Genomic DNA, 12,991 nt, shown 5'->3' on the forward strand with positions numbered 1-12,991 from the left:
GCCCGACATGGTAACTTAAACGCGCGCTGTACTAAGCAATTTTATTTTCAGGCCAATGATACCTTTCACTCTACGTTTATTTATAAAATATTTCGCTGGCGAAAAGACTGAAGAAACTTATAGAAATGCACATATTTATAATTTTATAGTGAATTTCCTTAGTATATTGACCGCCATGATGTTAAATCATACGGTATTAGCACAAAGTTGTGTTGGTATGAAAGTGAGAATAGCGTCATGTTCAGTCGTATACAGAAAGGCAAGTATATTTTGAATGATATATATTTATATATATAATGTATTTTTCCACTTTTCATTTATCACTGGCAATGCCCTCGATGTGTATTTTTAAATACCAGTCGGAGACTGCTAAAAATACATTTTGAAAGTGGCATTGGTAGTGAAGGGACCGTGGTCTAAGCGGACTAACGGCACTCCAAAACCGCGATAACCAGAACTCAGAAGGATGCAGGTTCAATCTCTGCCGGTTCGACAATTTGTGAGATGTATACTCATTACTCACAGACCACTAAAGATTGTGTTCTGTGTGTAGGTACGTATGCCTACTACAAATAATAATAATGTTCTTTATTTCAGCCAAAGTGTACCCATATTATTACAATACAATAGCAGTCGATACCTACTCTTAATTAGAGTTTATTGTTTTCATTAATCGAATTTCATGGTAGGCTGATTCTGAGCACCACCTAATTTTAGAGTATTCGCATGCTCTTATTACTAATGTAATATGAAAGTACAGACGAATTTGACAGTTTTAAATTTAATTTTTAGATGGTAAATCCCGTGATTTTAGCTCACAGTCGCGAGCCTACTGTTTAAATTTGTAGCGTGCACAAAAATTTAGAGTCTTTAAATGTAAAGTTCATGTTTTGTCCCTTTTTAGCATTGTTAAAAAGAAAAGGATGCAGATACTCTAAATTTAGTTTAGAGAAAAACAACGGAATCGGTGCCTCATTAAATAAGAAAAATGTTTACACTACTTAGCATTTTTACTATCAAAGCTAAAAATAATACCTAATTGAAGTAGATACTTACCTACTACTATTCAAGTAGGTACGTACATGTTTTATTTTTCTTGTAGATACTGAAACTGAACCGTATTGGTCTAAGTAAAACAGAAACCGGACAAGTGATAAACTTGATGTCAAATGATGTGAATCGTTTCGATATTGCTGCTGGATTTTTGAACTTCATTTGGGTGATGCCTATGGTGGTACCGGTTGTTTTATACCTGGTCTGGCAGCATATTGGTTGGGCCACATTCTCCGTACTCCCCGTCATCTTTATACAAGCAATGGTAATACAAGGTAAGTCTTTCCTTTCAGTGAAACGCTCCGGCTACATGGTCCGACTTGCTTGCGCAAATGCGCACGGAGCACTGAACTGAACAGTGGCCACACGGTACTTACAAGTAGGCTCGCGCAAACCACAACTGCAAAGTTGCAAACCTCATTTTATTTGGAGAGCTATGGTGAAAAATACTTCAGCAATGTGGCAAACAAGTGTTGTTTTTATTAAATTCATTATTTTATTGTTTACTGTTAAAAACAATAGTAATAATTTATTTACACAGCCAACGTACCATAGAATATAAACAATGTAATCTGTGCAGCGAAGTATCAGGTCAATGCAACAAAGAAGATAGAACAACGGATAATAAATGAGTATAGCTAATAGTAACAGAGCTCAGAAGATTAAAAAAAACCGGCCAAGTGCGAGTCAGACTTGCGCACTGAGAGTTCCGTACTACAATCGTATTTTATCGACATTTTGCACGATAAATCAAAAACTATTATGCCTAAAAATAAATAAAAATCTGTTTTAGAATGTACAAGTTTAGCCCTTTCATATGATAGGTACCCTTCTTGGATTTCTCCCTCGAAAAAAAAAAAGGTACCCTTCTTGGTATTACTATAGGTACCAATACCATATCTTGCTTTAAAGTTGAAAATAGCAATATTTGTTCATGACCACAATTTTTTTTTTGTATGATGTAACCACAAATTCACGTTTTTCAGATTTTTCCCCGAATGTCTGCTATAAGACCTAATTACCTGCCAAATTTCATGATTCTAGGTCAACACGGTTCAGACAGACAGACAACAAAGTGATCCTATTAGGGTTCCGTTTATTATTTTGAGGTACGGAACCCTAAAAGTAGGCACCTATCCAAACACTTCAATGTGTCTCCTGCAGAAATTTTGTTGGACTGATTCGCGGCTTGAATGTCGTCCACACGCTCAAGTAAAACCGAGGACTGCGCAGTCCTATCTTCAGCAAGTTGACGATTGCTCAAGCCGTAGTTTTGGAACTGTAGTTTTGGAACTGTGCTGGGTACCGTCTTGCCGTCCACACGCTTGCGCTTGTGCAAACTGACTTGTGCACGCAGGTAAGACGGAGCGTGTAGCCGGAGCTTAACCTATATGTATAAGTATTCGTTATTTACAATTGATAATATTGCTGAGAGCTGAGATATTGTAAGCTGTGATAGCCTAGTGGTTAGGACGTCCGCCTTCTAATCGGAGGTCGGGGGCTCGATCCCGGGCACGCACCTCTAACTTTTCGGAGTTATGTGCGTTTTAATTAATTAAATATCACTTGCTTTAACGGTGAAGGAAAATATCGTGAGGAAACCTGCATGCCTGAGAGTTCTCCATAATGTTCTCAAAGGTGTGTGAAGTCTATCAATCCGCACATGGCCAGCGTGGTAGACTATGGCCAAAACCCTTCTCACTCTGAGAGGAGACCCGCGCTCTGTATTGAGCCGGTGATGGGGTGGTGATCATGATGATCATGATGATTATTGCTGAAAGTAAATAAAAGGAGGAGCGCATCAGCGCAGTGACGCGCACTCGTCACTTCGGGATAGGGATGGGTTATGCATTTGCAAAACTGAATACATCTACTACTTACATATATAAATAAAGATTTATTTTCTATCCTTTTTTCAATATTTTAGGCTCAGTAGTTTCGAAAATAAAGGGGACGACGTGGTTAATTTTCATCTATTTTCTTAAAATTATTTATTTTAAAATTAAATCATAATAATATTGTGCGTGAAAACTTACGTATGAACGTATCATCGTATGAAATTTGGTCCCCTGTCCATGCGAGTTCAATTCACCTGATATTATACACAGGGTGATCGATAAAACGTCACAATCCTGGTGAAATGTTATAGGGGAGGTCAATTTTCATCTAATTTTCGGAGTGTAATTATTACGAGTACACTACATAATATGTCTTATATTATGCAAACATACTTATTTTTTTATCTTTTCCTATAAGTATTAATTTATTTTTATATTTTAGCGTATTTGAGCCATCTTCAAGGTGCTCTAAGAGGAAAAATTGCAAAGCGAACAGATAAAAGAGTAAAAGTTATGAGCGAACTAGTGAATGGCGTTCAAGTGATAAAAATGTATGCATGGGAGATACCTTTTGAGAAACTCGTTGATAAATTACGCAAGTAAGTGAGCAAGTAGTATTTAAGCCCATTACGAACACGAGATAATAGTATAGGATACTAACTTATCCCCTCGACTTCGTCCGCGTGGACTACACCTATTTTATCCCTCTCTTACCCGCTTAGAGACTGAATTTTCAAAAATCCTTTCTTAGTGGACGTCTACGTCATTATAGCTATCTACAGAATATATGCCTTTCAGCCCGATCCGTCCAGCTGAGCTGTGCGTTGATAGATTAGTCAGTCAGTCAGCTTTTCCTTTTATATATTTAAATAATAATTACTAATAGCGTGTAAGATATAAAATACATATTATGTACCTATTTCGAGTTTTGACTGATCACACACGATTAAGAATCGATAATAGTACATTATGGTACAAGTGTGTAATGTTGGTGATTACCGCTGAGGCGCCATTGAGACCCGAGCCGTTAGGTGAGGGTCTTAAGATAGCTGAGGACGGTAATCATCAATAGACACGTGTATCATACGACGTTTTTCAACACACTTATGAAGAAAATAATAATAAAATAGATATTTTTCCTTGGAGTTTTCAGGTAGTAAACTTTTCATAACGTTAAGGACTTCACACCTTATATCGGGCGGTGTACAACATAAATCATTTTCTTCATAATTAGTACTTGTAGACATTTTAATTAATAAATAACTGTAATTTCAACAGTGAAAAAGAGAGTACCTACCCTGTAGGTTTCTTGGCAGACCGACAGACAGACAGACAGACAGGCAGGCGGACAGACAGACGGACGGATGGACGGACGGACTGCCAGACAGACAGACAGACAACAAAGTAATCCTATAAGGGTTCCGTTTTTCCTTTTGAGGTACGGAACCTTAAAAACTCTATAACTCACTTGTGAGTTATAGTAATGTAAAAGTCACAGTTTAATTATAGGTGTCACTAATTGTGGTGAACGTAGAGCCACTTTATGAGCAAGTGTGTTGAAAATAACTATTCTTTGACTCGGTTTTAGGATTGCTATTAGATGTTAGCGACGTTATATAATACGTAAAATAAACCTTCATGTACGAGTCTGATTCGCACTTAGATTTTTTTTTAATTTATTTCAAATCGAAATCTGTTTGGTGAAATTGGATCTTCGGAGGTTAAATTGGGGTTTGGTGTAGTTCACGCGGACGAAGTCGCAGGCAAAAGCTAGTCAGGAAATAAAATTAGCATTAACGTTATTCAGATTATTGCAGTAGGAATAAAATGAGTGATAATAATTATTTGTTAATTAACTTAGAATATAAACTTTGTAAGACTACAAATAATGTGTAAATTTAAAATCTCTGAACAACATCGTGGGAAAATTAATGAATAATAGTGTAATTTAAAATGCTACCTAATTATTATTAAAATTATGTAAAGCCTTTCATAGCTCATACGCCGATGTTTGTTGCGTACATCAGCCATGCGTACGAAACACGAGAGCTGTATGTTACTGTAAAAGCACGAACTACGGGAACTCCTATTATTTACCAGTAAAACCTAGAATTTACACAACTTACCTACTGGGAAAAGTCCAAAATGGTCTGAGATAATCGTTAATTTCGGACCTTTACCGGCATTCATTGTGTAAATCCTAGGTTTTACCTCACACACAAATTAAAGGCCTAATAATCTATATATATAAAAGGAAAAGGTGACTGACTGACTGATCTATCAACGCACAGCTCAAACTACTGGACGGATCGGGCTAAAATTTGGCAAGCAGATAGCTATTATGACGTAGGCGTCCGCTAAGAAAGGATTTTTCAAAATTCAACCCCTGAAGGGGTAAAATAGTGGTTTGAAATTTGTGTAGTCCACGCGGGCGAAGTCGTGGGAATAAGCTAGTAATAATTAAAAGAACTTTGGATTCGGCATTTAATGTTTTTACCGACTGTTTTTATAAATGGGCTACGCCAGAAGAGTCGACCCGTCGCGCGTCGCCTCTTCATTTAGTTTAGGTTCAGCCGTTCCGAAGATTAGCCCGTTTAAACAGACAGACAAAAATTTTAAAAACGTGTGATTCAGTTATATATACAGTTCAAATAACCATAATATGAACTTAATTTGTTGTAGTTATTTCGAAATTACATACAGACACCAATTTTATTTATTCTAATAGGTACAGATAAAGGTCGTGCTTTCACAGAATGTACAATAGAATACATGCTAGTGGAAAGCTATGGAACATTGGCAGCATAGCATAGGCACGACGTGTTCATAATCGTACGCGTGACCTGACCGACATGATATCAGACATTGTTTTTCTTGTTCACAGGTACGAAGTGAAATTCATATTACGGACTTCCTTTATCAAAGGGTTTTCTACTGCCCTTAGTGTTTTTACTGAGCGTTTCATTCTCTTTGCGGCTGTAGTCACCTTTATTTTGTCCGGGGGACACATAAGTGCAGAAATTACCTTTTGCCTCGTACAGTATTACAATTTACTACAACTCGCTTGCAACATCTTCTTCCCATTGGCGCTAGCATTTCTTGCTGAATCCAGAGTTTCCATCAAACGGCTTGAGGTTGGTGCCCAATCTTAATTTTATTTTTAACCAATAATAAGAACATAAAAGTTCCTACTAACTTCACACACCTTTGAGAAAATTATGAAGAACTCTCAGGTATGCAGGTTTCCTCACGATGTTTTCCTTCACCGTTAAAGCAAGTGATATTTAATTAGGCACTTAAAATGTATGGTGGGAATTAAAATGTTGGTTAAGTAGGTGAATGAGAACAGCATCAAATAATATTCTACTTGTGCTTGGGTATACTCTCAATACCTTTCTCATTATTCGAAAGTAAAGTCCTTGAGTGTCGGCGTTCACTTTTAATGAATGCTAAATTAGTAGGTACATAGGTATATTATTCTTGTATCTATGTAGGTACTACATAGATTTCGCGGTTAACCTTGGTTAACCTCAGGAAAAAATATATTTAGTATCAACTTCTTATCCAATGAGCTGTGATAGCCTAGTGGTTAGGACGTCCGCCTTCTAATCGGAGGTCGGGGGTTCGATGCCGAGCACGCACCTCTAACTTTTTGTAGTTTCGTGCGTTTTAAGTAATTAAATATCACTTGCTTTTCATAGGTTGCGTTCTGGGCACTATCCTTCTAATAAATTCGCATTTTTGATGAAAAAAGCTGAATCTGACAAGTGCGATATTTGTGGTATGGCAGATGATGTCCAGCACGTACTAGTGGAGTGTAGCAGATATAACTTGCGGAGGGAGATGCTGGTGCAGAAATATAACATGAATAAATATGACATAGGTGGTTTTACGAGTCTTCTCAGTGTACCGACAACAGAAAGTTTTAAATCAATTATTGAAATATTCCTGCATAAGCAGTAATATCTCTTCGGGTCTATCTGTTGCACTCCATTTTGAAATTTAGATTGTAATTTAGGTTACGATGGGGCTGGCGTGTCCGTGTCGGGCAAAAGTCCCAAAAAAATAAAGATTAAAAAAAAAAAAAAAAAAAAAAATCACTTGCTTTAACGGTGAAGGAAAACATGGTGAGGAAACCTGCACGCCTGAGAGGTCTCCATAATGTTCTCAAAGGTGTGTGGAGTCTACCAATCCGCACATGGCCAGCGTGGTAGACTATGGCCAAACCCTTCCCACTCTGAGAGGAGTCCCGTGCTCTGTAGTGAGCCGGCGATGGGTTGATCATGATGATCATGATCTTATCCAATAATAAAAATGTGTTATGATCTTGCAAAGATTCAGCTTTTGATAAAGATCTCAGAGATGATATTGTTGTTAAAGTGAGCTATGTGAGACACATCAATGATACTGTTATTTTACCGTTGTCGGTAAAACATTAATATAGTTTATGGTAGAAATTAGAATTGATTGAATTGAGAAAAAACTGTGGAACCAACTTCCATCTAGTATTTTGCTCAGAATGATATGGGGTAATTCGGGGTGTTGATGATGAACAAAATACAAATCCTACAAATATATTTAAACGGCATCGCATTGACTGCGGTAATTAATTAGGTAGGTTTATATTGTTACACTTATATTTTTATTGTTGTAGAACTTTTTAACTCTCGAAGAGTTAGAACCAGACGTGCCGAAAATCAACGGGTTTAGTGCTAATGTTCTTAGCAATGGTATGGACAAAGAAAAGGAAAGTGACAATAGCAAAGTGAAATCCATGGGCTTGGTTCTTGTTGGTGTATCCGCTAGTTATGAGCCTAACCCAATTGTGCCCACACTGAGGAATTTATCACTAACAGCGAGCCCGGGAGAATTTGTCGGTATTGCGGGACTAGTCGGATCTGGAAAGGTAAAAAATATGTAAGCTTTCTTATTGAACATTTTAAGGCAGTCTCCTGAAAAAAAAAACTGTTATACAATGAACCAAATCATATCATGGACTACCGCAAAGTAACGCCTGGCTTCTATATAACATTTAAAAAACCCCGTTAGTGCAGTTTTTGAACTCTAATAACTTTTTATTAGGTATACCGTATATCTATCTGATTTATATCATTTTAGCTATCTCAAATTAAATCCAATACACTTCACAAACCATTCATTTTAAATACTTAACATATTTTCAAAAAATGCTGTTATAAGTTACAATTTACGGAGGACCTACTTACAAAATTTGTTAAAATATTCCAACATTACGGCATTATCAAGTGTGAGTAAGAATTCTGGTTAGTGAATAACATAATAAACAGCACATTGTATACTGTGAGAATGTTTCACAAAATGTAAATTGCATATTTCCGCGAATACTATACAATCTAAAGACTAAAGACAAAACGAGAAACGAACTAAGTATACAAATATTATGTTTAAATGTAGGTAATACTACATAACTAAAGCACGATGTTCGGAAAATATTTAGATCAAACATAGATAACTCAAATGAAAATGTCTGCGGATGTTACGGATAACGGGCTACGGTCTTCAGTCTTGACTCTTGAGGCGAGGCGTAATGGAGTGTGTAGTTCTCCTTCTGGATAACTTTATTCAGATAAATACTTAATTATCTATTGCATTCAAGACAATGAAATAGCTGTTAACAGACACACATGCAATTTTATATCTTATGCAATTACACTATCTCGATAGAAAAGATATGCGTGGATGTATGTTTTTTTTAAAATACTGTGGGAACTTTTCGATTTTCCGGGATAAAAAGTTGCCTATGTCAGTCCCTGGTATGTAAGCTAACTCTGTACCAAATTTCATCAAAGTTAAACTGTTGGGCCGTGAAAGCTAGCAGACAGACAGACATATATTATATTTATATATAAATATATACCTAGGTACCTACCTACCTACGCTTGACGCTTACGACTTCGTCCACGTGGATTTAGGTTTTTGAAAATTCCCAAGAGAACTTCGATTTTCTGGGCCAAAAAGTAGCCTTTGTAGGTAGGTATGCAAGCTATTTCTGTACCAACTACCAAACGTCCGTGGATGGACCGTAAAAAGCTAGAAAACAGACACCACACAGACACACTTTCGCATTTGTAATAAGTATTAATAAATATTATGTATGGATATGGATGGATATAACGTATTGAAATTTGACTATTAGCTACTTTAAAAACTAACGGTTGAAATAATAAAATGTCCCCAGTCATTTATTACAACAAATCTTCATGTAGCGACACGCATTTCAATTTTATTAAATCTAATACACGTATTATGCAAAACGTTGCGTAGGTAGACATGCAAAGTAATTCTTTTGAATTATGTACTTACTATTTACACTTTATTCAAATGGATAAATTGTTCTTCATAATATGCATGTATCAAAGGTACTTATTATAATAAAATTGTAAAAAATGTAAAGAGCGAGAGGCCGCTCATCAACTAGGTGGTCCGACCAGATAAAGGAGTCCAGCAGGTGTGGATTTTATCACATTGTTAAAATGGCCACCAACAGAAGCCGGTGGAAACAGATAATCCATTCCATCCGTTTACCCGGTTTTTACGAAAGGTAAGAGATAGCTTGCATACTGGAAAATTAAAGAGTTCCCACGGGATTTTTCAACGCGTCGCGGGCATCATCTAGTCTAAAATAAAATAGATAAATTGTGTAGGTATTTTTTTATGTTGAGGAATTACAACAGTTGTTATACATTATTTTGTATTGTCCTACATACAGTCATCCCTCTTACAAGTGATCTTGGGAGAGTTGAAGCCGTCGCAAGGAACAGTGTCACTTGGTGGCGGTCGCATTTCGTATGCGAGTCAGGAACCCTGGCTTTTTGTGGCAACCGTTAGGCAGAACATCCTCTTCGGTTTACCCTACGACCGAATGCGATATAAAAAGGTAAATTGTTTTGTATTTTTTTCTAGTCATCTAATGAATATCTATACTCTCTATAAATAAATAAAATAATTGAAGTGGCTATCTGTAATTACCTACATTTAATTTTTTTACACCACTGGCACGTGATTTCGCTAGGCAACCTAAAATCACGCGATGTATCAATCTTTGCATTATCTAGCATATATTCTTTATCACGATTAAATAACAGATGAGGGTATATATTTGTAATGCGGGAATTGTATTATTATTTATTATCATTTTTTTCTTTTATGTCTTTTTTCAAAACCATTATTGTTTTACTGTAGGTACGTTGCACCAAGGACCGACACAATGGCACCTACACTGAGCGCGAATGCCTCATTTGCTATTTATAAATTATAATTTACAATTCACGGTCATTGTGTTTGCAAAACTTCATGAAAAATACAGACGTACCTACGTCGGCAAAAAGTATATTTCAAAAACACTGAAAAAACGTTAAAATAATTCACTTATAATATTCCCTTCTTTGGTCTAGCACCGACTTTAAATGTACTACCTACCTGCAAAATAAGTTTTGATGTTTTGTTCATTGGTTTACAGAATTGTCTTCACAATAATTTAAAAAACTTAGGTATGTCGGTGTTTTTAAAATCGTTTCAATTTTTCAAATTTCTAACTTTTCTTTCAAATGACGATGCTCTTTGTTGAAAGTGTCGAAATTACGACCTGAGAATATTTAAGGCGAAACGGGATTGAAGTTGTACACGGAACACGGATGCTCTATTTACGATCGCGCGTGGGGCAAAATCATAGAGCAGAAACAAATTGTTTCTGCTCCATGGGCAAAATACTGGAAACGCGTTGCAGCCTGCAGGCGCCGGGAGCGGTAGTCTGGGCCGCCCGAGCGCTTTGTTGCACGCTTTTTATAATAATATTTTTATTTAAAATTCTCTTTTACCATAAAATAATACCGTAATCCCTTAGTGTATTAAACGTTGAACGTGAATACGAAATTTTATTGAAATTTGTTTTATGTCAATCGAATAAAACTGGTTTTTCTCCTAATTGTTGTGTAAAAAATGCGTATTTTGGGGAAATTTCGCGATTTTTTTGTATCGAGCCAAACTGTGCAAATTGGATTTTGGCTCTCGTAATTCACTAAAGAATATCTTTAATTTTTATAATATTAAAAAATAAATTAACAAATATTTTATAGTTTTTGAGGCCAAAACTTGATTCTTTGAACATCCAAAATGTGTCTCAACACCGCTTTTGGGACGCATATCGCCTTTCAGGTACAGCTGAATGATCGCATTGCTCCGCAAAGACATTTCAATAAATAGCGTCTCTTGTTACGACGTAATAAAGTGCAATTCAGTTCGCACAGCGTTGCGGCGTATTTAACCTTTCTGTTGGGTACATTGAAGTATTCCCTATATATCGCTCGGGTCACATGACCATGTGAGCCCGGCTCTATGTAGGAGACAAGAGTACGTAGGTACTACGTTTCAACGAAGAACATTGCCACCGCCACTAGTGCTCTGTCAATGACTATGAACTCGCAGTTGCACACGACACGCAAACACCATTGTAGTCTGCAGTAGTTAGGTACTTACTCGTGATATCTACTCATGTGTTTACTTTATGCGGTAGAAGTTGATAGGTGACGTCACGATTGTATTGATCGCGGAGGGCTAGGTCACTTACCTTCCTACGACCTTCCTATTGTTTGTAGAGTCGACCGCCAAACATAAATGTTTAGTTTTATTTCAAGTATATTTTTCTTTTTTGAAAACTCAGTATTTAAGATTAAGTGTTCAGTAAAAAATTGTAAGAGATTTTAAATAAGACCGATAAATTGATTTCCATCAGCAAGATATAGGTATGCTAACAGTCAGTATGCGAATTGTCAAAAATGAAATAAAATTATTAATTTAAATGAAGGTAGTTTAATAAAATCGATATTTCACTCATTCGATGTCATACGATCTGTTGCTGAGAGGATATCTGCAGGGAATTTGCATAAATACGGGTGTTTTGAAGGTTTTGTTTGAGTCTCCTTCCGAGATTCCGGGGTGATTATTGAATACTAGCTGATGCCCGCGACTTCGTTCGCGTGGAGTTAGGTTTTTAAAACTCCCGTGGGAACTCTTTGATTTTCCGGGATAAAAAGTAGCCTATGTCACTCTCCAGGTCTTTGACTATACCCATGCAAAAAATCAGGTCGATCCGTTGCTCTGTTGCGACGTGATTGAAGGACAAACCAATAAACCAACAAACAAACACACTTTCGCATTTATAATTAGGGTACTGATTTTTGTTGAACTTGATAATTGGATGTAGCGATAGCAATCGCGCTCTGATTAATTAATTTATTTTACCATTAGTTTTTTTAGATTAAAACTCTCCTCTACGGGGATTTTTAAAAACCTAAATCCACGTGGGCGAAGCCGCGGGCATCATCTAGTTACTTTCTTCTAATTTTTACAACTATGGTGGGCAAAAAGGGCCAATCTCCCACCTCCTTTAAACGTTTAGACCCATTTTAACGTTTTCGATCCACTACAAGTTATAACAAATGTTCAGAACCATTTTAACATTTATGTTTTGCATAGGTGGTAGCAGCGTGCGCGTTAGTCCGTGACTTCGAGCAGTTGCCGGACGGAGATTCCACGTTGGTGGGCGAACGCGGCATCAGCCTCAGTGGCGGCCAGCGAGCGCGCATCGGCCTCGCACGCGCTTGCTACCGACATGTAAGAATCCTCTCTCTCTACATCATATTCAGTCCGGGACTTCGAGCAGTTGCCGGACGGAGATTCCACGTTGGTGGGTGAACGCGGCATCAGCCTCGTGGCGGCCAGCGAGCGTGCATCGGCCTCGCACGCGCTTGCTACCGACATATAAGAATCCTCTCTCTCTACATCATATTCAATCCGGGACTTCGAGCAGTTGCCGGACGGAGATTCCACGTTGGTGGGCGAACGCGGCATCAAGCTCAGTGGCGGCCAGCGAGCGCGCATCGGCCTCGCACGTGCTTGCTACCGACATGTAAGAATCCTCTCTCTCTACAACATATTCAGTCCGAGACTTCGAGCAGTTGCCGGACGGAGATTCCACGTTGGTGGGCGAACGCGGCATCAGGCTCAGTGGCGGCCAGCGAGCGCGCATCGGCTTTGCACGTAGACAATGCAGTTTTGAGGAG

At 37.6% G+C, this 12,991-nt stretch overlaps 1 protein-coding gene across 1 annotated transcript in view; it reads left to right on the forward strand.

Moving 5' to 3' along the window:
* The window catches only part of LOC117997047 (ATP-binding cassette sub-family C member 4-like), a 54,982-nt gene that overhangs the window by 6,790 nt on the left and 35,201 nt on the right, over positions 1-12,991 (forward strand). Inside the window, exons 3-9 of the mRNA XM_034985220.2 lie at positions 52-259; positions 1,103-1,328; positions 3,334-3,490; positions 5,776-6,025; positions 7,546-7,797; positions 9,640-9,807; positions 12,405-12,542. Coding sequence (XP_034841111.1) covers positions 52-259; positions 1,103-1,328; positions 3,334-3,490; positions 5,776-6,025; positions 7,546-7,797; positions 9,640-9,807; positions 12,405-12,542 — 1,399 coding nt within the window. The remainder of the gene's footprint in view (positions 1-51; positions 260-1,102; positions 1,329-3,333; positions 3,491-5,775; positions 6,026-7,545; positions 7,798-9,639; positions 9,808-12,404; positions 12,543-12,991) is intronic.

The sequence above is a fragment of the Maniola hyperantus genome, chromosome 4 (genome assembly GCF_902806685.2).
Source record: "Maniola hyperantus chromosome 4, iAphHyp1.2, whole genome shotgun sequence".
Taxonomy (NCBI): Eukaryota; Metazoa; Arthropoda; class Insecta; order Lepidoptera; family Nymphalidae; genus Maniola; species Maniola hyperantus.